General features: G+C 36.4%; 3 protein-coding genes across 6 annotated transcripts in view; all 3 read right to left on the bottom strand.

The window, feature by feature from the left end:
- LOC113048471 (B-cell receptor CD22-like) overlaps positions 1-26,741 on the bottom strand; it is a 1,131,192-nt gene that overhangs the window by 251,009 nt on the left and 853,442 nt on the right. The window lies entirely within an intron of this gene.
- Positions 456-5,320, bottom strand: LOC113048526 (mitogen-activated protein kinase 12-like). Its single transcript, XM_026210390.1, has 12 exons — positions 5,202-5,320; positions 4,254-4,383; positions 4,019-4,077; positions 3,722-3,833; positions 3,590-3,619; positions 3,306-3,353; positions 3,083-3,197; positions 2,219-2,290; positions 1,872-1,951; positions 1,676-1,754; positions 1,423-1,596; positions 456-943 (listed from the first exon to the last, which is right to left on the bottom strand). Exons 1-12 carry the CDS (start codon positions 5,318-5,320, stop codon positions 867-869), a joined length of 1,095 nt encoding a protein of 364 aa, XP_026066175.1. The 3' UTR covers positions 456-866.
- LOC113048528 (mitogen-activated protein kinase 11-like) lies at positions 6,447-14,294 on the bottom strand. Of its 2 annotated transcripts, none has more exons than XM_026210392.1 (11): positions 14,046-14,294; positions 10,172-10,301; positions 9,917-9,975; positions 9,591-9,702; positions 9,419-9,448; positions 9,106-9,268; positions 8,904-8,975; positions 8,547-8,626; positions 8,284-8,362; positions 7,718-7,891; positions 6,447-7,509 (listed from the first exon to the last, which is right to left on the bottom strand). In XM_026210392.1, the coding sequence occupies exons 1-11, from the start codon at positions 14,156-14,158 to the stop codon at positions 7,436-7,438; spliced, it is 1,086 nt and encodes a 361-aa protein (XP_026066177.1). In that variant the 5' UTR covers positions 14,159-14,294; the 3' UTR covers positions 6,447-7,435. The 2 variants fall into 2 exon arrangements, with proteins under 2 accessions (XP_026066177.1, XP_026066178.1); XM_026210393.1 differs by having other exon boundaries at positions 14,033-14,202.

The following is a 26,741-nucleotide window of genomic DNA, read 5'->3' as shown; positions in this document are numbered from 1 at the left end:
TTGCAGGTTTTCAAACAGAGATGGCGGCAAAGAGGCAAAACTTACGGTCTGCAGCTTTAAGGATGCCATTCTACATTAAGTGACCTGCTCATCTACACAGATTTATTTTTTGCTGTTTATTTTTTCAGCCTTTATTTTGCATCTGTATCATCTTTGGAAAATAGTGCAACTAGTGCAACAGGTGCAACTTTAGCAGTAATTAAGCATGTTATTGTTTTATTTTTGTGTTGGGTGCTTGGTTTTTAAAGCTAATCTTATGTCAGGTGAGTTATGCAGTCTTACTCAGGAAAAGCTAATAGTTGTTGAAAAGTTATCAGATTACTTTAGGCAAAATCTCAAATAATTATACACTTTTTTTAAAGATAAGAAATAATAAAACAAATGCTATTTCAAAAAGAAAATGCTATTTCAGTGTTTTTCTTCAATATATTACATTTAAATCAATGTACTTGCTGTTTCTTTGAAATTATTTATTAAATTTACTAGCAATTTCTCATTAAGATGGTTTTATTCATTAATAAAAAAAAAAGAGGTGTGGTGTCAAATGTGCTAACCATGGCACATGCTGTATAACTATTGTGTTAATAAATTAAATAAGAACTCATCAGTAAAGTACATAAAACATAAGCCTACTGGCATGCTGAAATAAAGACTAGCATTCAAATAAAATGGTTTTGGTTGCAGTTAAAACATGGATTTTAAGTCATCTAGTTAAAGAGAATTCACATAACTGTACAATAATCGGTAAACTTATAACTGAACAACGTGACAATTTCTTACATTTACTTACAAAGTCATATAGTTTACATTCATTTCATTTTCTTTTCACATAAATTTATGCATATGACATGTACTTCTGCGTTCACTCAGAGGGATGTTTCTTTGGGGTCTCTGATTTCTGTAATGGGTGGCTGGAATGACAGGATCTCTGTAAAAGTGTGTCCTGCAAAATAAGAGACAGAAATGACAATGAATCAGAACTATGGAATCTCCATGTGTTTCTCATCTCTCTCCAACATTATTCATTCTTTACCTCAAGCCATATAATAAAACCTAGCAATTCTCTTTATTTTATAATTTAACTACCGTATTTTTTGGACTATAAGTTGCACCTGAGTATAAGTCGCATCAGTCCAAAAATACGTATTTAAGTCGCACTGGACTATAAGTTGCATTTATTTAGAACCAACAATCAAGAGAAAACATTACCGTCTACAGCCGCGAGAGGGCGCTCTATGTCTTCAGTGTAGACTACAGGAGCACTGAGCAGCATAGAGCGCCCTCTCTCGTTCATTTCTCTTGGTTCATGTCAAATTAATTTTGATAAATCAGTCGTACCTGACTATAAGTTGCAGGACCAGCCAAACTATGAAAAAAAGACTTATAGCCCGGAAAATACGGTATTAAGATGTTATCTCATACGTTTCCATTGATCGAGAGGCATTTCTGTGTTGTCCATAGAGTGATCATAAGGCAGGGCCTCCGTCTCTTCCTCAGGTTCTCTGAACTCTGTAAACAGCGGGAGCTCAAGCGCCTCTGCAGCACTCACGCGCTTTTCTGGATCCAGAACCAGCATCCTCTCCAGAGCACTCACCGCTGGAAAAAAAGACACTCTTTAGACACAAATAACTTTTACAATTGACTCTAGCAGTGTAGCAAAAGAACAATGGCTTACCTTCAGGACTGGCTTTAAGGAAAATAGTGTTTAAGTCTTTTTTTGGGACTTTAGGTAGACCTCTGATGTAGTTTTTGGCCTGTTTGGGTGGATGAAGAAAACACACATGCATCAGTTATGCAATTGCATGTCTGTATGTGTGTGCATGCAATTAATTCATCTTCCCAATGTTTCTTATTATCTGTAATACACTCACATCTTGGCTCTGTAGCTTCATGATGAAATCTGGTGCTGGCGTTCCTGTGATTTTCATGATCTCTCTTAGCTGGTCCAAATCTATAAGTCTATGTCAAGGACTCAGTGATACAATAGAGGCAGTACAGTTAACACAGACGTCATCTGTTAAATCTCTACTGTGGATTGTAGTAAAGTCAGTACAGTTGATCGATTTTCAAATGTACAGAGATAGCTAAAGTTAAATACTCAAGCAAAGAACAACATATTATTTTTCCATTCAATTAAATCAGTTAACTAATCATCATAGTCACCGGAACATGTCAAAGCAGGCCCCATGAAATTCAGTGTCATTGCACAAAAAGATACGGTCATTTCCTTTAAAAAGTGGCCTTCCAAGTAACATCTCTGCCATGATGCAGCCAACTGACCAGATATCAACTAAAACAGAAAATACAAATCACATAATAATTAGTATTCATTTCAGTTGTTGAACCATATGTTCTTTCTTAAATTGGAATGTAGGGAAGTTGGAAATTTCACACTAGAGGCTTAGTAACTATTACATAGTCTGTAGCTAACTTGGCAAATTTGGTTGCACCATTTGTTCTTAAGGCAGAATGTAGTAATGCATAGTTGCCTAATGTGACATTAACCCTCAGTGATCCGATAGCAGCCTTAAAATTGGAAAGCAGAAGTTGTTGAAATGCTGTGAATTTCAGTTTTTCATTGATTGTAACTTCTTTTATCTCTCAAAACTAATGGTAAAAATACATTTCTGTTAAAAAAATAATACTCCTTAACCATGAATAACATGATAGGTATGTTAAAAGGATCAGTAAACATAGATGCATAATTTTTTATTTATTTATTATGGTTGATTTTATTTGACATGCAAAACACAGACCGATGCATGTCAGGTAAAACAGACTTCAATGCTTGATATAAGTTTATTTATTTATTTATTTTTTAAGTTTATTGATGCAATTTATTCAATCTGCGATGGATTTTATTTAAAACCATACTTCTGGTAAGAGGCTTACATAAATGTTTAGTTTATTTGTAGAGCCATGTTACAAATGCAAAAATGTGGTGTGAAGCAAAAATATTTAGTAGTGTGTGTGTTGTAACTTGGTGTCCTTTTACGTCCTATGACCTAGAGGGACATCTAGTGGTTAGGCAATGTAATAGCTACATTTATTTGCACGCGTCTCTATTGGTAGTGTATCTCACCTGTTTGTGAGTAGTGCATCCAGTTGAGGATAACCTCCGGTGCTCTGTACCAGCGGGTCACAACATAACCTGTCATCTCTGAATCTGCCTGACGTGCAAGTCCAAAATCCAAGATCTGCGCACAAAATTTATAATTTTTACACTTGTCTCCAACTCCAGCTATTTAAGAAAGTTGATGTAGCCATTCATTTAAATTCCCCTACAGACCAAGTTGGTTTAATACCTTCAACTCACAGTCCTGGTTCACTGCCAGATTTCCTGGTTTGAGATCCTAAAGAAAGACAACCAAAGTAGACATTTACTGTAAACACAACTAATACATAAAAATGCTCATACGTATAATATATATAGCCTGTTTTTAAAGAAACATTAATGCACGCCTCCATGCATTTTCTCAGAAATTATAAAAGAGAAGAGATGGTCAGAGAATGAATGAACGTCGGGGCTGAATGAAGTGGTCACCCAACCCCCTCTGTGCATCTGTTTAAACTCTCCGAGGTCACTAACCCTGTGAATGATTCCGGATGAATGAATGTACTGTGGAAAAAGAGCAAGAGAGAGAGATTTATAGATACCACAAAGCTATAAAGAAGGACATAATGTTTCACAAATGTGATTGTTTGTTTATCTGTGCCTAACCTTCAGACCCCTCAGTATCTGATAGACCAAATACTGCACCCTGTCATCCGATAATCTCTCCATCTTCATCAGCTTTCCAAGATCAGTGCCCATAAATGGCATCACCAGGTAACTGAGAGAAAAAAAAGACATTAACTGATGTTTCATTGCTGATCTGACAGAACTTTGAACAATCGCTAATGATCTGAATTACATAATGATAGTTAAGTTAATATTTTTAATGGTAGTTTATGTGTCGACAACAAAATCTAGCTTTTTAGCTTTTTAATAGCATTAGAACTGAAAGAATTGACTCACAAATCCTGAAATCTGTCCAATAAGATTTCCGAGGTAAAGACGTCCAGCAGTCCAATAACCTGCACAGTTGGTTAGGATTAGATGTAAGGGTGCATGAAAAACATTAACAAAGTAGATACATGCCAGACTTCTTGAGGCGAACAAGGGGGGAAATAAACAACCTTATGAGATTATTAATTAATGACACACAGTTCTTTAATAATGTAAATGGTAAATGTAGATGTTGGTAACATACATTCTCGTGTTTCATGTGTTTGAGCAGTCGCAGCTCTCTGTAAGCGCGTTTGGCGAACAGTCTGGACTGGAACGGACGGTGGAGCTTCTTGATGGCCACCCGCACTCCTGTCTTATGGTCAATGGCTGAACTTTGGATATATTGAGAAGAGTAAGATCAATACTTGACAATTGTCTTTATAACCACCTAAAAGACCATCACATGGTTGAAGTCCACCATCCTTGGAAACTGCATAGTCACTGCATGTTGATTGCATTTTTCTACCTCTACATCTGGACATGAAGATGTGGTTAAGAAAGAGGTCATGGACGTAGCTTAATGTGCAATAGGTTCATTACTCAATCTGAAACTTCAGCATTTTGGACAAGTGAAAAATCTATTTAAGTGGAAAGCTTGCCGAAGACCAACATAATCTCTTTAATGTTAAATGTCTTCTGCTTGTTAAACGCAGACAATGGCATCAGCAGGGAGGCTTTGTTGTGTGAGCGCTTGTCTTGCAAAGAAAGAAAAGTTTACAGAGGTTTCACAGTTTCACCCAGATAAGCTAGGATGGAAGTGAATGGTGCAATTTAAAAAAAGAAGGCCAATCTAAAACAGCGTTCACTGCGCATTGCACAGCTTCATTGAGAAATATCCTCCTGTATACTGACGTCACAGTGCCAGTAGAGTGATGCTTTGTCTCATCGTGCAAACTTATTTTAACTGAATTAAACAAAAGCTGAAGCAGTTGGAATGATTTGAATACAACGTTTCAGTAGCCACAAAAGTTAACTTTGCAAGTTAGCTGAAGTGCACTAAATAAACTTAGTGTTCAACTCTCTGCACTCAATTCCGAAAACTACAGAACAGAAACTGTTTTTTAAAATTAGATCCACTAAAAGTAGGCTAAGTAATTAATTGGGAAACGCTAAAGAGTTATGAACTTTAAAAAACTAATAGTGTACTTACCAGACCGTTCCGTATGCTCCGGTTCCTATCTGAATAAGGTCTCTGTATCTCTCCGGTACATCCCAAACGGTTCTGTTTATCTCCTGACGACAAAAACCTGCCCTGGTTCGGACTGACATCCTCAGAGACTGTTGAAAGTAATGTCTCTCAAATGTGAAACTCTCCTTTTTACGTTCTCATTTTTCATCTGATATTTTGATAAAGAAACTCTCAGAGAACGAGCGCAGACGTAGCGCAACTTGGAGAGAGCACCGGTAGAATTTGGGGGCGGTTCGAAGTTTCCAGTTACGCACGCGAGACTCGCTGGAATAAACATTTGATCATCCTAAAACAGACTTTTGAGAATGTTATCGGATCTGTAAATGGGGTTTAATTGACTCCTTCTAGTTTTAAAATACTTAACACGTTGATGGGTTTCAGGAAAAGGGTTGATTTTATTAAAAGAGATATGGTGAGGGGGTCGTGGATATGCTAAGTGGACTGGCTGACTCACAAAAGGAGAAAGACCTATCCACTCCCACCGAAACAGCTGAAGGCAGTTTTTATCTTTGTTAAAAGGCATGCAAAAGGCCAGAAGGAGGGTGAAGATACTACATAAGGGCACAGTGCTAAGGCAACATAACCAGTAGAACAACATCAGAGAAGTCACAGCTGGTTTGTAGCAAGTGGTTAGTAGGCTATATTTTTACATTTTACTGAACTGAAAGCAGTGCAGTTGTTGATAACGTTAATTTACATAAAGTGTAAATGTGAGAAACCAAACCCATTTACCCCATTCAACTTCAGAGGATGCGTACTAGTTTTGTGACATCAAAAGTTGTCATTCGGGATCTTCCAAAACTATTATACTGAGAAATAATTGAGACACTGCCACTTCCTGAAATGCAGTTTCACTCACTCACATTCATTCTGCTGCTGTTCCCCAAATACATTTTACATGTTGTGTAATTCATTTTACTAGACAGAAGAAACATTCAGAAGACTGAATTTATATTGCTTTCTCAAAAGACAACATATACATATATATACATAAATTCTTATTTTCTTATATTCCTAAAATCATACATATTTGGCACTTGTATAAATTAAAGGCAGCAGTACGACGAATATATAATTACTCAATCACTCACTTATTTATTATTATTGTTGTTATTTATTTATTTGCATTTTATCATAATGGAAATTGAGAGAAATTATCTTAATTGTAATGAAAATTGAAAAATAATGTCACAATACAAACAATCATAATGGTCCTAAAAGTATATATTCTTTAATGCAAGATACATTTATTTACTTACTTACTTGAATTTTAGGGTGAATTGTGACCCAGATTTACTTAACATGTTTTGTGATAGATAAGGATACAGGTTTTGTGATAGATAAGGATATTAACAAATGAAAACTGACTTGTACTATAGAAATGGACTTTTATGTATTACAATATATGACATCAAACCACATACTGGTCCCTTAAATAACCTGAGAAAAGAAAAACATCCAGCATATGCTGAATTATACGGGCACTGTTGTAGTGCAGCGTAAACTAACAGTTAACCTTTATTTCAACGTTTTGTGAAGAAAAGACTATTTGTGGCTGGGATGAGTTCTCTCACCACCATCTGTTTTCTGTAACTAAACAACTATTAATCACTTCATTTTCATCTGAGGTGTTATTCCATGCAAACACACATGATGCATTTGAGGTATGTTATATTCAGACAGCCTTGCAGATGCAAAACAAGTAAAGACCGATTATGTAACTGATTCAGTTTTATGCAGACCTTTGTACATTGATGCATATATAAACGTTTTAAGAAACACATCCCACTATATGTCCAACACTGTAAACATATTTTTCTCCTCCTCCTGCTTAGTTTGTTTTGGTCTCGTATGAAAGACACCATACCCTGCTTCACCTGTCTCACATCAAATATAAAAAACCACTCAAAACACACAACTCTGCATACATACACACACAACATGCACCTGGTGATATTAATACATTGTGTCTATGTTCAAACAATACTGGTCGTGTTTTGCTCTTAATTAAGTGTGTATGAACAATGTTCATTGAACACACACCCACATACAGGAAGGGCATCATGCCTTGGAAATATATAGTCATTGTCTCTGGTTGGACTGCAAGCTGTTCATAAAGTGTCCACCAGTCCTGTAGTTTGAAAGACAGACAGGGGCGAGGGCGGCATCTTCCTGGATTGTAGTTATGCTCAGTTTTATTGTTCAGCCTGAAGACTTTCAGGCTTATTGGGAGGGTCTTTAAAATTGCTTACTTCCTCAAACACCAGCTCTGGAGAGGGAGAAAGAGAGAGTGAGTTTCCACAATCACTGTACAATTTCAAAATATTAGTTAATAAAGTTAAATATAAGTCAATAAAGACAGTACATTTTATAATACAGTTAATAAATTTGCCAGATTATGTTCATGATGATTTTCTGAATGAACAAAAATAGCTTTAGCATGGTGGTGTTTTAGGATAAGTAGTACTCTCTCTCACCCTTCCACTCCTCCAGTGTGCGATCCTTGCTCTCGGGGGTCTGATCATACGGAGGCGCCTCCGGTTCATCTTCAGGATCGTGGTATTGGGAAAAGTATGGATGGCACAGAGCTTCACTGGCTGAAATCCTCCCATCACAGTCTAATACTAGCATTTTTTTTAACAGATCAACCGCTAAAGTCAAAGAGGGAGTATGGGGTTAGGAACAAGTTGAAAAAAATATATTTTTCTTTTTGACTATGTTTTTATTTTATATAATTTTTTCCATATTATTTGATGTTGATAATCACTTGTAGAGCAAGGATGATAACAATAATGATAACTATAGAGATAAAGTTTTACAAATCATTCCACATCTAGAGCAATAACGATACATCGTTGGAACTTTTAGAACATTTTTTTTTTTCTGCCGATGAATGTTAAAAACACTGACAGCCAATCAGAATACACCAGACTTTAAAGAGCTTGAGCATTCAAAGCGGCAGGTGGCATAAATGTAGCTTGCGTTAATATACCGTGTGGGTGCTAATATAATTATCGCTGTTAATGTGAGCAGGCCTTCTTACCCAGTGGATTTGCTCCTCTAAATATCTTTGCCAAGTCCTGCTGAGGCATGTGTGGAAGAGACTGTATGTACTTCTGAGCCTGGATGCATATTAAAAACAAACATAAACTATGGTTTGAATTTCAGCCAGTCTATCATCCATGAATCCATCATCCATCTAGCATCCATTAATGTTAGTATTTATTAGCATGCACTATTGTAGTATAGTAACATTGTTAGAATGAATATATTAAACCAATAACTAAACAGTTGGTCTTTTCTCACATGTTCAGAGGATATCTTCTTCAAAACATCAGGCGTGGGAGTGCCTACAACCTCCATGATTCTCTTTAGCTGATCTATATCTGAACAAATTATGTTAAAGATTATACAGATCCCCTCAAGAGAGCTCCGAGTATAAAGCTGAAGGTGTAAGACGGTCTGGCGTATAGAGAGATAGCCATCTGATGCCTCCATCTTTGGAAACTGATTTCTAGTTCCTTACTTTCAGTAACTATAATTTAATTTAAACCATTTAGGCTGTGCTTTCATCACCTGCCTTACAGGAAGCAAGGCTCACTCAAAAACCACACATAAGCACACTAAGAGCAGGTGTAAGTGGCTTTTATGAAGAAAGGATACAATCGTTGCCAGGAAACAAAACCTTCCCCTTCAGGAGTTCACCCATGATGCATCCAACAGACCAGATATCCACTGTAAAACAGATTTAATTGTATTTGATCAACAAATTGCACCGAACATAAAGACTGCTGATCTATCTAAAAACACGAGAATTTTTGGTGCATGTTGAGATTGAAGGCTTTTTAGGTGAAGCTTGTTTTACCTGTCTGGTTGTAATGCATCCAGTTTAGCATGATCTCGGGGGCTCGGTACCAACGAGTTGCTACATATCCCGTCATCTCATCGTCTGTCTGCCTGGCTAATCCAAAATCCAGGATCCTGAGTTCACAATCTTCATTCACCGCAACATTGCTTGGCTTTAAATCCTGCATCATATGATGTAGCAAAGTGTTAAAACTAGGTAAAATCAACTTTTTTTCAATCAGAACGGCGTCATTCTTTTGTAAAGAGGGATGAGAGGAAAAAGACTCTTGTGGCCTGTGGACACTAAACAAAAACTGAGAAGGAGCACTCACTCTGTGGATCAGCCCAGCTGAATGGATGTACTGTTTGTAAAAGAAAAAAAAATTAAGCCATGAAAAAAATTGTAGGACAGAGTAAAAGAGACAGAGACACTAAAAACAGCTTGCATCTGTTTGTGTCCATTTGTATGCGTCTGTAAAAAAAAAAACAGAACTGAAAATGTACCTTAAGGCCCCGGAGAAGCTGATAAATGAGGAATTGCACATGCTCATCTGAAAGTCTCTGAAATTTGACAATGTTGTTGAGATCCGCTCCCATCAGGTTGGTCACAAGATATCTAGAGAGACAGACACAGTCTTAGCTTATATCCAATCTAGTGCTTTTAAATCACCACACACTTGCAAATAAAAACAAATACTGTTTGATAATTGGTCGAATGCAAGTGCAGATGGGTTTAATCAAACCAAAAGTGCCATTTTAGTTTGACAGACATCTGTAAAGCTATTTGAAGCACTCTCAAACGAAGATGCAGTCACTGGGCAGACACTCACACCTCATTGAATTCTTCAAGAGAAACCGCCGGAGTGAAAACGTCCAGCAGTCCAATAACCTGGATTACAGAAAAAAATAACCCTAGTGACTTAAGTGGCTGTAGATTTTTTTGTTTGAGCAGATCTAACAATCTCAGTACAGATGATTGATGATTGTCTAACAGTTGTATGAGTTATTTAGGTGCAGGACTGGACATTTGGGATTTGTTTGCTCCCTTGCATCGATGTGTTTGCATGTGTTTTTGGGGGACTTACATTCTCATGTTTCATGTGTTTGAGGAGTCTCAGTTCTCTGTACGTTCTTCTGCTGTGGATGAGGGACTGGAAAGGCCTGGAGAGCTTCTTGACGGCCACTTTCTGACGAAGGCGCACATCATATGCTGAGCTAAAGAGGGAAACACAGAAACGCTTGAAATTTTTTTGATCCAACTCAAAACTGAAGTTTTTGCTGACATTGACACTACAGACATTTGCCATGATTACAGGACTGGTATTTCCTGTTCAGTTTGACCTTCCGTTCAAAATGGTATCACTTCCTCACAGCAGTGGACCGTGTTTAACATCGGGGCAGCTGTGGCCTATTGGTTAGAGCGTTGGGCTTGTAACCCGAAGGTCGCAGGTTTGAGTCTAGGAGTTGTAGATGGAGGGGGAGTGAATGAACGGTGCTCTCTTCCACCATCAATACCTTTTAAAACTTGATTAATTCTTTAATCAAGAAGCTGTCCTGGAGTTTTTTACACCTCAACATGCAATATCAGTCATGCAATAGGAAATAATGCATGCATTTTATTTTGCTATTTCATTTATATATATATATATATATATATATATATATATATATATATATATATATATATATATATATATATATAATGATATATTATTTAATTCATATAATATATTTTGCTCATAAAAATATAATATTTTTCAACACTGAAGTGTCGATTAAAGACGAGAGCACCCAGCCCCCATCTGGGATGCTCCCATTCCTTGTTTCAACCCCTCCACACCCCAGGTTCGCCCTGCCCCCTTCCTTTAAGCTAAATCAGCTCTGCTGTGAAGAAGTCAAATAATCACACAATAGAGAAGGGCTTAACTTGAACAATGCAAATTCACAGCTCATTTGAGTAAGAAAGTGTTTGTGGGAGTGTGTGTGAGAGAGAGATTCCTTGAGAATAAAATGACAGACATTAACAGGGTCTGAATAAAGATAGTTAATTCTTCTAGTTGTAGTTGTGCTTTAATTCTGAATAATTATGACGATCTGAATATCTAAATTAAAACTGTGATCACTTATAAGGCTTAATTTGAATTAGGACATTGTGACTAAATGACTATTGCCTTGTTTGGCATGCTTTATTAAAGCATTATGGGACCAGGCCTATTATTAAAACAAAAGATAACAATTGCTTAATCAGGTCTCTCGTGTCAGATGATACACAGCAATGTCTCTATAATCATATCCCCAGGCTGTTAGAAATAGTTGAACCTATTCAACTCGACATGGGATCCAGTCAGTTGCAATTAAATCTCCAGTGTAAATCCATTGTTAGTGCTGTGCATCTTTTAATACAGATAATGAAATAATTAGGTCTCAGGTGGTCTCAAGATGTTGTGGGGCATCTGCATCACTGACAATGAAATGAGCTGCATCGCATTATTTTCAGTGCTGGCAAGTACCCCCAAAAAAATATGAAGAAACACTGGTAATAACTTCCAAAACAGGACACTGATGCCCTCAATCAGTGCTGGTGGTTTAAAACTTTTTTTTACCCCAAATGCCTTTGGGTTTGTGATATTTGTTAGTTAGCTTTTATTTAGCATTGTCAGAGTAGGATTGTACAGTATTTAGTTTCTGAATCACTACTTTGGTTGGAGACAAATTATTTCATGCTCATTGCCTTCAATGAAAATTATGTATTTTGTTGTACTGATTATTATTAATATGTAAAATATTAATTATATTATAGAGAATTGAACTTCTGGCTGAAAATTTACTCACCCTCAGCCAGGACATCCAAGATATAGATAAGAAGTTTAGCATTACATCACTTGCTCACCGATGGATCATCTGCAGTGAATGGGTGCCATCAGAATGAGAGTCTAAACAGCTGATAAAACATCACTATAATCCACAAGTAATCCACACCACTCCACTCCATCAACGTATGTATTGTGTAGAGAAAAGCTGCATGTTTCAATGACATAAATCCATAGAGACGTTTTTAACTTCAAACCATTTCTTCCAACTTAAATGTGAGTCCTCTATCCATAATATTGGTTTATCTGAATTAGGAGAGGAGTATGCACGCATCAAGCTCTGTTTACATGCAAAAACAGTTAAAAATAGTTCTAAACAAATATGTGGTTGGATTTTGATGTGAAATGAAAACAAGGGCTGGAAGAAATATTATAAATTATGGACACATATTTTAGTCAGAATAAATTATTTATTGTTAAACACCTTAATAATGTGATTTATTTCTTATAAACACACAGCTTTTTGCTTCACAAGAAGTTAACTGATGGACTGAAGTGGTGTGGATTGTGAAGTTTTATCAGCTGTTTGGACCCTCATTCTGGTGGCACCCATTCACTGCAGAGGATCCATTGGTGAACAAGTGATGTAATTCTACATTTCTGTAAATCCATTCTAATGAAAAAAAACTCACCTTCTTCTTGGCCTTACGTTGAATAAATGTTTGCAAATTTAAATTGTTGGGTGAACTATTTCTTTAAGGCATTGTTGGTTTCCATTCGGTTAATAACTAATGGAGATTATATTTATACCATCATGAGTCAGACTGATTTTGACTGGGCTCTCTTAGACAAAGCTGTCAGAACAGTAGCTTGCAGTGCGGAAACAGTAATGCCTGATTACACAACAATTGTGAAACATGGTAAAAAAACAAAGTTGGGAAGAGGAAGAGAAATATGTTTACTTGCAAACTTAATTTAGCATATCATCTGGATAATTATGCAACTTCTCCTGGTCAATCAAAATGATGTGATGCAGTTATATATAAACGGATTGACATCTTCAGAATATTTGCAAATTAATATGGTGAAAATAGGAAGATGCTGAAGCCAGAAGCTCTGTCACCATGGCAACTGTTTCAGTCAGTCATAGCACAAGGGAGACTAGAGGCTTTCTAATGTTGTAGCTGAGATGCTACAGTGTGCAGTGCAATGTTACTCTCAGAATGAGAGTGCATTACAGCAGGATGAAATATCTGGACGATTTCCCATGCAGATGGACTTCAGTTGGGGGGTGTGGCACGGGTAAAACTGGAAGACTGTCTAACTGTAAGGCCGGAACTGAATAGGCCTAGCATGTTGTCCACTAGAGAAATATTGTGGTAGCAGATGGGCATGTTGGAAGGTTCTTTATACAACCCAACTAAACACATACATAGTATCAGAAGCCTTAGTATGTGGTAATTCGGTATAAAAACATAAATGTCGTGACTACCTGTGATATACATGGAAATCCCTTTGTTTTCCTTTAAATACTGCCTTCGTGTTCTTGACAGATTGCCAAATGCATACAGTAAAGCTTTCAGTTCAGCATCATTCAGATGAAGGGGATCTTATTGAATTAACGGACATGCCAAATGAGGTCATACAGACATTGTTTTTAAAGGAATGATTGACACATGTCAGTAAACAAAAGAAGCAGCAGAATTTGTCACAATATAAACACATTTAAACAGCAAAGCCAACAACTATAATTTTCAGTATGAAATGTTAGTTCTATTTTGTTAATTAGATGAATTTCCTGCTAGTGGTTGATTATCTCTTTGGAAAAAGTAAGATAATTTTTTTTCTCGGGATGTTGTTTTGTCAGGCTTTATTCCTGCCTCACCCTCTCCTCCTTTTGCATGCTAAATTACGAATCTTACTACAGCGAAGGCTCAGCTAATGAATATTAATTTGTTCATGCTGATGTTGCTTAGTAACCTTCCTGGTACTTCCATTGTAATATTCATGAGCCACGCCTTCAGTTAAGAATTTGATAGCGGTCTGGAGCAGAGCGTCAGCGCTTTAGCCAATCATCGGTTACGTCGTTAATATTCATAAGCCAAACCTTCCTCATAGTAGTATTCGTAAACTCGCCTGCTAGACTCACCATACTGAGCCATATGCCCCCGATCCAACCGGTGTGAGATTCTGGTATCGTTCTGGCACCTCCCAGACAGTCTTGTTTAGTTCTTGCCGGTAGAATCCCGGTCTTGTCGACATCTCTTCCGTTTAAAAAGACGCTCTTTATTACTAAGCTGTCAGTAAATCATTAACGCATCCGCCAGAGAGATGTGCTTATGTGTGGAGGCAGCCGGCTTTAGTCCCTCTATATTTGCCAGAAATGGGAGGAACCGTCTGTGATGAGTGTGTGTGTGTGTGTGTGTGTGTGTGTGTGTGTGTGTGCGTGCGTAATAGAGAGAGAGAGAAATATGGGGGATGGGACATGCAAGTGATTCATGTTATAAAGATAAAAAATAATAACAACAACAATAATATCTGTTTTTATTATAATTATAATTATTATAATTATTATGTTAGTGTTGTTGTAATAACAATAATAATAGTAGAAGCTGTATATAACTATTACCATGAAAAATATAAAATAACCTATTATACTTCCACAAGATATATCACTTTAATAATAATAATAACAATATAAAAAAATAACCTAGAATACAATACATAAAGCAAACTGTCAAACGTTTACTAGCTTTATTTGCTAATCATCATGGTATAAACTCACATAGACAGAGTGCTGAAAAACACCATATGAAAATTTTATAAAAATATTAAACCATATTAAATGTGACAAACGCTATATGAAACAAAAATATAATGTGGATTTAAAACAGCAACTGATGCAAATTACACTTTGTAATACATCTAATTTATCTATTTCAAGCAAAATGCTACCAATCTAAACGTTTAGAGAAGGTTTTCCATACTTGAATTAATTACTAGTTATGTATTATGCATGATACTCAAATGTGACTGCAGTTAAATACATTTGTAAAATAAATTGGCTATAAAAAAAATAATGAAAATGATTAAACAAGAAAATCAATCATTAGTAATAAGCCTCAAACCATTCACATAGAAGTACAGAAATAACATTTACTTTAAGTATTGGCCATATTGGACATCTCAGTATAAACTAAAAAAAGAAAGAAAGAAGATTGACATTTTCATGTGAAATATAAAATGTATTTCATGTATAGACAGCGTTCAGCTGTACAATTCAAACAAGAAAATCTTGTATAAAACAATTGGATTTTGAAGATTTAAGAGCTGATATGTATATTTGCAATGCAAATAACAGCATCTGTATAAGGCCACACCACTAAACATATTACTTTAGAAACAAAGTGAAAAATGTTTATCATGGTATCTGGGCCGTTTCTAGCCCATTTGACGCCCCAGGCGAAATCCCTATTGGCGCTCCCCAGTGACAAGCAATTTGAATGTAACAAGAAACTGGTCTTTTCAGATACCAGTTTCTTGTCATATTGAAATTGTTTGAAATTGAGATTTAGCCCATTGTGAGTTCCACATATCTGAATGCATTATTTGTAATTTGACTCTTAATATAAACATTTTGCACAGTTTATTAGCTGTAATATCGTGGCGTTGCCACTAGATGCCTCAACAGCCCTTTGTAACAATCCTAGTAACTAAGACATTGCACATAATTTACACATAAGTCACACATCAATTAATTGTATTGCATTTGGATTTGGATACATGTCTAGATATTATCAATGGCTACTTTTTTGCTTTTATCTGTTTTTTTTTTTCAATTTTTGTTGTTGTTTCTTGAAACATTGATTTAAACTTTAAACTCACACTTAAAATGTAAAAGTGTCAGTTATTGTATTATTATTTCAGTCAAACCTATGAAACCATTTGTTACCCCAAACTTCATATAAAAGCCTGGTCAGTCACAAATCTTGCAACATGACTTATCAACTGCCACAAATAATGCCTAATTTATTTACTGTACCAATATTTCAAATTGTCATTTGAACTTAGCTTTATTGCATGCAAACATCAGTCAGCAAATGACAGCAATTTGACAGTACTCTAGCCCAATAATGTTGGGGGATCCAATGTGGGGCGGCAGTCATATTTCAGGGTGACTGTGCACACTCTTTAACACAACCCTGCTAAATGTAGCAATGAATGTAGTGCCAGACACAGGCGCAATGCCTAGAAAGCGCACTTCATGGTATCACAACCCTTCTGTGAAGACCAGCAACCGACTCAAACTTGTATACAGCTCCATCTAGTGTTTTATCCATGATATGACATGGTAAAAGATAATTATTTTAGGCTCTATGATTTTTAAAGGCACTTGCAGACTTTAATCAGTATTGAACATTGAACATCAAACATGCACAACAGTGCATGCAATCAAACAGCTCTTTTCATTAAACTAGGACAAGAAACTAACCTGACAGGGGAAAGGCAGGCGCTCATGGCAGTAAGTGTACATCCATCCAAACCTGTTCTGTTCTTCCTTAAAAAGTTTCAGACAAAGCATTCTTCCTGGTTCCTTTGAAATCTCTTGATGCCTGGTTGCATATACATACGGCCCACCGGTCCACAGCCGGGGTGGGCTGACGAAAGGAGGAGCATACTCTGTTAAAGGCAGATCCACACTCTATCTGTGATTTCTTTATCCTGCAGCATTTTTGTGGTGTACTTGTGCGCCATGGCATTTAAAATGTGTGCTAGTCTCTGGTGGCAGTATTCTATAGTGTAGTCCCAGCTTTGATTTGAATTGTTGATATAGGTATAGCTGTCTGAAATAAACATTACACAAAATTATGTTATTTTACTCTGATATTATTAATAGGTAATGATGAAAGTTACTTTAGTCCAAGGTATAAATCCAATGGATCTATCATTTTTGTATTCTATGGCACCTTTAACTTTGAAGCCGTTTTAAATTTGAAATAAGTAACATTTGAAACATACCACCTGTATTTTCAAGTCAACAAAAGTGCATCATGCAAATGTGCACAAGAAAACATTTATGATATATGCTAATGTTTTTAAGGTAATACCTGACTTAGATGGTTGTCTAGAAAATTGAAGAAGTCTTTAACTCTGGACGTGTGACAGTAATATGTGTTTTCCTCTTGTGCATCCTTGACCACAGCCACTATACAGCCTGAACACCGTGCAAACTAATTTATATCAGTGTGAATTTACACGTAGGAGTTTTTATCTGTCAAGTAAATAACACTGACATCCGCATTTGATAAACAAAACATCATGTTTTGCTGGATTCTACTGCGCTGCACATAATCAAATGACTACTTCCCATTCTAAATCCCTTCAGGGAGATTCTGCATAATGTGATTTGTTTGCAGGGACATAAAATGAGCTTATAGGTGGTTAGTCACAACAAGCTTATCTCCACCTCATCAATGTTTGATCATAAATATATGAGCTTAATGACTTGCTGTGTGAATGTGTTGTTAACCAAATATATTTAGACAAAGTACTGAACTGGAACTTTCCAAATGTGAAGGAACTGTTTTTATTGCATCTCATATGTATAAGCTTAACTTTGAGATGTAATAAAAACAGTTTTTTCACATTTTGGTTATGGAAAATTCCAATTCCTCACTCGCGTGTTGTGTTGGCAAGTGTGTCCATGTAAACACAAACAAATCTAGAGTTCTAGCGTTCATGAATGTTGACATTTTGTTTCCATGTAGTTTACATGCCTTTACACATTTGTAAAGTAAGTTTCATGAAACTGGCCCACTCAAAGTGATGCCATCAATATATTTTGATATTTGAATACTGACAGATCTCCTCTTCACAGCTATATGAGCATAGGGTATATGAAAGCATTCCCACAATTAATTTGTATGGATTTGCATTGAAATTGAATCACGTCATAAAAACATACATTGAATGACATTCAGACCTCCAGTGGTGTGTCCAACAATGTACTGCAGATGGAAAATTAATTCCTGGTTTCATGGCTGTTTTAGCAAGCACTTTCTGAGAATTTAATAGGTTTATATTCTGAAAGATGGACTACTTGATAGTAAGAGTTAATTTCTAATGTTGATCATTGTCTTGTTAGGAAATCGGAGGGGAGGAGCTAAGACCTCAACTGATTCTACAACTAAATGAAATCACCTTGAAACCTCCTTTACTTGATCTTACGTCCTCACAGAGACAAAGACGCTTCTGAAGGGACTGGCATATTAACAGGTTAAAGAAATCTAATAATGAATCATTTTCATTTTACAGATTTGTTATATACTGTATTTTATTAGAAACTGACAACATTAATGATTATTTCTGGTGCAGCTGATTTTGTTTGCTTATCCAAAATCGTGTATTTTCCCTTTTTTGCTCTTTCTGTTAATTAATTGTGTAATTTGTAGTTACTAATGTATACACAATAATAATAGGGTTCCTGGTTGGAAAAAATTAATGTGGAGATATTTTGTGTCTGAAATGTGCAAAACCCTCTTTTAAACAATAAAAACATTAAAGTAGCATTTTTCTGATTTGTAACTTAAGTCAAAGTCAGAGAGTCAAAGTAATAATTTTGTTTTTCTTTCAGGGCACAATGTTTAATTCGTTGTGGCTCATTCTCATATTGGGTATGAAGAAGATTTTAAATGATTTTAGTATTTTATTGAAGTTTAAGATGTATATTATAGATGCCCATATTGTGTTTTATAATTCATACAGATTTTGGAAATGTACCTCCAGTCGAATTGTTTCTGAGGTTGATGAATGGTATCGGTTTTTGTTCTGGGCGAGTGGAGGTTCTTTATAATGGAACATGGGGAACAGTGTGTGGTGATTACTGGAATCAATCACATGCTGCAGTTGTGTGTAGAGAGATGGGCTGTGGGGATGTGATAGAGGCAATGCCTGAAGCTTATTTTGGAGAAGGTTCAGGACAAATATGGATGGATGATGTAAATTGCACTGGCACAGAGTCTTCACTGATGGACTGTGAGACACTTGGATGGGGAATACATGATTGTGAGCATTCAGAAGACGCTGGAGTCATATGTGAAGGTGGATGAAAGCTATGTAAATATTGAATACACTAAATAGAACCAAGCTTTCCTAATCCCTTACTTTTTATGTCAGACTTTATTAGGTTGATAAATGGTCCTGACTCTTGTTCTGGACGAGTGGAGGTTCTTCATGATGGTCAGTGGGGAACAGTGTGTGATGATGGATGGGATCAAACCGATGCTGCAGTGGTGTGTAAAGAACTTAATTGTGGGAATGTGATTGAGGCAAAGAGTGCTGCTTATTTTGGACCAGGTGTAGGACCAGTATGGATGGGTGATGTACAGTGTACTGGGACTGAGGCTTCACTTGTGAACTGTACATCAACAACATGGGGAATACAGAACTGTGAACATTTAAAAGATGCTGGAGTCACCTGTAACAGTGAGTTAAAATATCTTGCATTTTGCATGTTTTTTTTTTTTATTCTGTCACTTATTATTTACTCATGCCATTCCAAACCATATGAGGTTTCTTCTGTATGTAAAATATAAACAAATATTTTCTAACCACAGATCAAAATCAGAGAGGGGCCAAAAAGTTTGGCAGACGCTTTTGTCTAAAGCAATTATTGATAACACAAAATGATAAGGTTACATTAACGACCACTGCTGTAGTGCTGTCTGCCAACACAAGAAGCTCCCTAGAGCACGCTGAACTTGTCACACACAAAGCAGTTTGGTAGGAGCAGAACAATGTTGTCTCTCGGCTCCAAAGCGAAAACCTGGTATGCTTTGCACCTGCTGCCTTTTTATGCTCATGCTCTGATCAGCAGCAGCTGGATGCAATAATCGCATGCCAATGTATATTGGTTCACTTAGTTTACACTTGAAGTAGATTGGTCTCTCTAAGCGAAATCCCAATTCGTTGTCACCAACGTGCTTTAGCATAACTGCCCAAAAACCCTTTTGGGATGTTTATTTGTAAGAGTGTTGCATTTCAACTTACTTTTTCATAATAATTATTAATTCATGATTAATAAATATGACAAATTTTTTACATTTAATTTATATTTGTCAACACACTAACTAACGTCATATAATGGGATCTTATGATGCTTTTCCACTGCATGGTGCGGTATGGTACAGTTAGGTACGGTTCACTTTTCAAGGGTTTTCCACTGGGTACAGTACCTCGTACCTAATACTTTTTTAGTACCACTTTGGTTGAGATCCCAAGTGAACCATACTGTTACCAAAACATGGCATGTAAACTCTGCTGATCGCTGATTGCCCGGAGAGAAACGGTTAATCACGAGTCGCGGCAGTACAGGCAGCACAACTATAACGACATATGAATAATCCCGCCCACTCTAAAGTGGTACTAAATTGCAGTGGAAACACAAACCAAACCGAATCGAGCGGTGCCGTACCGTACTGAAGCCAAGCCAAGTCATACTATGCAGTGGAAAAGTGCCATTACTGTTACCATTGCATTCAAGATGTAGCTTAAACTAGCAAAATTTGCATTTTGCTGAACTATTGCTTTAAGTCAGTAAACTTTGGTTTAGCCAAAAACACTAAAATTTACAATTTATACAAATCCAAAATTGATAATTGTGGTGGGTTTTGATATTGCTGTGTACCAAATAATAATAAAGCCCATGCATCAAGATGGTCCTCACTGCAGAACACACGATCCAGGGGGTGTGGTTGGATCCAGATCCAATTCCTCCCACATTACATATACCTAAACCTACCCATCTCCACCTCCTGATCCCTAAATCCACCCATTTCCACCCCTAAACCTACCAAGCCCTAGATGTGGATCCAACAATGCCCCCTGGATCTTGTGTTCTGCAGTGAGGGGCTACTGCATGCATCACTTATTATGGGTGTGGGTATCAGATTGCACTTCCCTCCATTCTTTGGGACAACAGCCAAGGACTTTCACCTTGACAATAAAGATTTAGAATTATAATAATTCGGAGGGAGTTTACCATCTGACTAATCTGATGAGTAAGTGATATACTGGTGAGCTTGTAGAGCCTCTAATTAATCAATACAAGAATGACACAGTTGCAATAAATATGAATTTATTAAAAAGATATACAAGAGTAAAATATCAATACTACAAAGAAACTGACTAAATTACAAAGGGAATATGACTAAACTACTAAGGGAATTTAATCGATTTCAAACAGAAGCTACAGACTACTACACAAATGGGTGTTAATTGAATTAATCCCAAGTAAATGAGCAACAGATTGGATGATGCATTGAATGGGTAGTTAACAGTTTATGGGTAATTCAGTTGTTTTCACTGTGGATGCTGGTATGAAATAGTAAATAAGCATAATGAAGTGAAGTGAAGTGACATTCAGCCAAGTATGGTGACCCATACTCAGAATTTGTGCTCTGCATTTAACCCATCCGAAATGCACACACACAGAGCAGTGAACACACACACACACACACACCCAGAGCAGTGGGCAGCCATTTATGCTGCGGCGCCCAGGGAGCAGTTGGGGGTTCGATGCCTTGCTCAAGGGCACCTAAGACGTGGTATTGAAGGTGGAGAGAGAGCTGTTCATGCACTCCCCCCACCCACAATTCCGTCCGGCCCGAGACTAGAACTCACAACCCTTCGATTGGGAGGCCAACCCTCTAACCATTAGGCCACGACTTCCCACAGCTCAATAATGTATCTATCTGTATAAACTGACCCTGGAAAAACAGTGTCTACACAAATAGCAATCCCATATAGCAACAACCTAATGCCAAGGGAAAGGTTTGGTTAGCTTATAAATAGAAAATCAATTGCATTCATGAGGTTTTGTCTGGTCTCCTTTTTAAAGTCCCGAAGAGTGCAAATGTTAACATGTAAAACTCTTTCCACAGATGTGAAGCTGGTCGATGGTTCCAGTGAGTGTGATGGCAGAGTTCAGATTCGGTATAATGAGCAGTGGGGTGCAGTGTGTCACTCAGGCTGGGATCTAGCAGATGCTACAGTGTTGTGTCAAGAGCTTTACTGTGGAGACATTGCTGAGCCAAAAGCATATGTGCAACCTTCAGGGCAAATATGGATGGATCAAGTGGCTTGTACAGGAAATGAGTTGACAGTGCAGGACTGTCCTTTTATTGGATGGGGTGTGAGCAGTTGTTTGGATGGACTTCATGCTGGAGTTTCATGTCAACGTAAGATTAACTTACATATGAGCCTCTCAAATGACGTATAGCTTAACCCTCCTTTTGTGTTGGGGTCAGTATGACCCACACTTAATTTTGCAGCTTGAAATACTGGTTAAACTATTTATTTCTTGAAAATTTGTTTAAGATTTATCATTTAGGGTCATGAATGTGCATGAGAAGGTTCAACACATAGATGTATTTTGGAATCTTTTGTGCTGGGGTCATATGGCCTCCCTGATTGACCCTTATTGGTTTTCATGCAGTTTACCAAAATTGGCAAATTGTGGGTGGGGGGGTTCTCAATTACTACACTGTTGCTGAGAAACCTTTTTTCCCCTCAAAAGGGTTAGAGAAAAAGAAAAAAACTTAGAAAGATGTAACAATAACTGTGGCTCAGTGGTAGAGCATTGTGTTAGCAGTGCAAAAGGCTGTGGGTTCAATTCCCAGGATACACACATACTGAAAAGAATATTGTAGCCTGAATGCACTTTAAGTTGCTTTGGATAAAAGTGTCTGTCTTGTACATGTACTGCTTACACAAGTTCAAATCATGTTAGATGCTATTTATTCTTGTAGTTATTTGGACTTAAGATAATATTGATCATTAAAAAATAACACAAAAACATATATGAATCATTACATTTCTTACATATTAAGTATTTCCAGTCTCAGATAATCCAAATAAAAGGTTTCTGTTTTCTTAGAATAGTTTAGAATATTAAGCATTTCCACAGTGTATTTTTATCAAATTGCATGAAAACTAATGTGTGTCAATTTGACCGAATTTGTACCGTTTTTAAACACGGGGAGGGTTAATAATTATATCATTCACATCCCAGTTTTCCTGACAAATGCAATGACTAGATTCCATAATGACAAATCATTCTTCCTTGTCAATGTTTCACTTCACAGCAACGGTGAGAAAAGTTGTGTTGAGGATTGTGGTGAAGGCCGAGAGTGGATTCAATGTCAATGATCCAGATATCAAGAACAAGCTTCTGGATATGGTACGGTTCATGCTAACTTTCATCAAGCAATCTTTGCAATAGAAAAAGATAATTCAAAGTTTCAAACTTTTGATAAAGTGTAATGCCAAAATGAGAGCTCAGTAAGTGAAATAACTCTGGCTTGACTGTTTTCTTACTAAAATTGCAACAAATTTCACAGATTGGGAATGTGGTTGGAGATAGAGGAAAGTATAAAGAATATTGGAGAATACAGCCTGATGATGAGCAAGTTTTTCACAAACAGAGAACAGCCACAGGTTTGCAAACAGAGAGATGATGGGCTATCTTTTCAAAATACTGGATATGAAAATATTTTTGTATTAATGTTTTAAATTGTAAAACTATTATATTCACAGGTCTTTTCTGAATGACAGAAAAGGGAGAAAACAGATTCTAATCCTAATTATAATCAGATGAGCTTTATTCACCAAGTGTGCACAAACAAACAAGGATTTTCTGTGGTTTCCAAGAGCTCTACATAAATACAACACAAGAAAATATGAAGAACTTCTAAATAAAACAATAAAAATAAATAAATAAATGAAATACAATGAAGCACATCAAGATCAATAAGATGTGGGTATTCATGTACTGTGTATATATAAACTGTATAAGTGGAAAAAGTATGTATTTACATAATGACATATAATGACATTACACTTAAATTACACTTTACAATAAATGCACACTCACGCAGAGAGAAAGACCCAGGTAGTTTGATTTATTGAAGAAAAAAAAAAAGATTAATCTTCATTACCCAGGGTAGGTTTGATTATAAATTATCACTTATTTTATCACTTTTACTTCAGTTAAAAATGTATGTTTTGTGTGCCATAGATTTGTTTCTTCATACAATGAACATGGAAAGCAGGGTCCACTGTAAAACTTTGTGTTTTATTATTTACTCAGAAAATGTTTTGCCTAAAATCTCTATAGTAAATCAGATTATGTAAACACAGCAAACAGGACAAACAAGCATATTCATATTTAAAACATATTTTGTAATATATTCGAAATGCATACCACTATACATGTAGATGATGTCACCATCTGAATTTATCAAGTTATTTTGTAAAATGTGGTTGTCATACTATAATCTTCTTTAAATGATAATGTGTATTGAAATCAATCACTTTATACAATTAATGGAAGGGTCAGATGTACTTGTAGTCAAACATGAAAGCTATGATTTCTGCATCAATACATTCACGTATTATCAAATCACACATTAATCAAAATATATAACAATAAACAAAGGGTTTATACATATTTTTTACAATCTAGAAGATTTGTATTATTTTTAATAGCTTTCTGAAACACTTCATTAGATTGTGTCTTCCATCACAGGGTAAAAGTTACTGAATCTTTAAATTTCTTCCTTATCTGTGAAAATAATGAGTGAAAATATATTAAATAACAGTTGATATTATGTTTCTATTAATTATGGATTCATGAAACCATTTTTGTTCAGAAACCGTTTTCTTTTCCTTGTACATTTTCATTTGGCAAAGTTATTTTATAGAGTAGATGTTGCATATGTGTGACTGAAATTAAAATGTTATGCATTCCAGCTGAAGTCACGCTGATCTGCTGCCACTCCTTGTGTAAATGTGCTGAAAGTTCAAATTTGGTAGATGCTCAGGTAGACAAATCTTTTGACTTAACGTTTACAGAGGACTCAAGCATCGTGTATTCCCCATCCATTTTATAAACAGGTTTTCAGTGTAGATTCATTCACAGCACATTGTACATAATCCATCCACATCATTCCTGATCCCTTGCTGAAACAAACACACACTCTTCATACCACTGCTGCATCTGATAGATCCCAGCCATCATCACACAATGTTCCCCACAAAGAACCTCTAGTCGTTTCTCAACTGGCAGATGACTTTAGCATCTTGTTAATGGTTACAGTTGTATATTATCCATCCATTTCAAGAACAGCTTTTCAGCATAAATTCCTTCCCGTTTCATCCATGCATACCATTCCTGATCCTTGGCCAAAAGAAGCAGCACTACGTGTGTCAATCATATTGCCACAACCCATCTCTCTATACACCACTGTAGCGTTTGTTAGATCCCAGCCATCACACACTGTTCCCCACTGAAACCCACACTCTTCCAGAACAGAACTGCCATTAACCAATCTTAAAAAAATTAATTTAATTTTAATTTAATTTTAACCAATCTGAATTCACTTCCACTAGTGACTGCTATGGAGCCTGTGGATGTTTTAGCGGGATATCACAGATGCACATTATGTCAGCAAACAGAAAGAAACCACACAGGTAATTGATAGTCTCACAGAGGTTTATTTAAGGCTTATGAGTGGATGAAGCTGAAGGATCTGGTGTGACTGATGACACATTAATTTCATAGTATTTAATTTATATATAATTATATATAATTCAAAAGATATTATCGGTTCAACGATAGGTACGCAATTAAGTTTTGTGTCAATACATCGGTCTCCTTACCCAGAAGCAGAAAGAGATGCATCCACAACATATTGGCTGCAAATATAGGCTATTCCATAAGATATTAGACATGAAATACCTACTCGTTGGTGTCATAGACTGTCACATATTTTGTGTGTTTATTAATGTTTTTCCAGTTTTTCCCCATTTGTATTAATTTGATTCCAGGTGTTTTTTATATGTTTCATTGATCCCATGTGTGCCAAGCGCTAGCACTGATTGAGGGCATCACTTGGGTATCAAGTTTTGGAAGTTATTACCAGTGTTTCTTCATTTGTTTGGGGTACTTGCCAGCTCTGAAAAATAATGCGATGCAGCTCATTTCATTGTCAGTGATGCAGATGCCCCACAACATCTTGAGACCACCTGAGACCTAATTATTTCATTATCTGTATTAAAAGATGCACAGCACTAACAATGGATTTACACTGGAGATTTAATTGCAACTGACTGGATCCCATGTCGAGTTGAATAGGTTCAACTATTTCTAACAGCCTGGGGATATGATTATAGAGACATTGCTGTGTATCATCTGACACGGGAGACCTGATTAAGCAATTGTTATCTTTTGTTTTAATAATAGGCCTGGTCCCATAATGCTTTAATAAAGCATGCCAAACAAGGCAATAGTCATTTAGTCACAATGTCCTGATTCAAATTAAGCCTTATAAGTGATCACAGATTTAATTTAGATATCTTAATTCAGACCCTGTTAATGTCTGTCATTTTATTCTCAAGGAATCTCTCTCTCTCACACACTCCCACAAACACTTTCTTACTCAAATGAGCTGTGAATTTGCATTGTTCAAGTTAAGCCCTTCTCTATTGTGTGATTATTTGACTTCTTCACAGCAGAGCTGATTTAGCTTAAAGGAAGGGGGCAGGGCGAACCTGGGGTGTGGAGGGGTTGAAACAAGGAATGGGAGCATCCCAGATGGGGGTTGGGTGCTCTTGTCTTTAAACGAGACTTCTGTTTTTTTTTAAAAATAATTAAAATTAAACATTTTATAAGCAAAATATATAATATAAATAAAATAACAACAATTAAATAACAAAACAAAAGTGTGTGTATCATTTCATATTGCATGATTAATTTCTAGAAAACTCCAGGACAGCATCTTGCATC

This window comes from Carassius auratus, chromosome 29, assembly GCF_003368295.1.
Source record: "Carassius auratus strain Wakin chromosome 29, ASM336829v1, whole genome shotgun sequence".
Taxonomy (NCBI): domain Eukaryota; kingdom Metazoa; phylum Chordata; class Actinopteri; order Cypriniformes; family Cyprinidae; genus Carassius; species Carassius auratus.
Note: the sequence above shows the minus strand (reverse complement) of the source record. Positions and strands in the feature narration are given on the sequence as shown.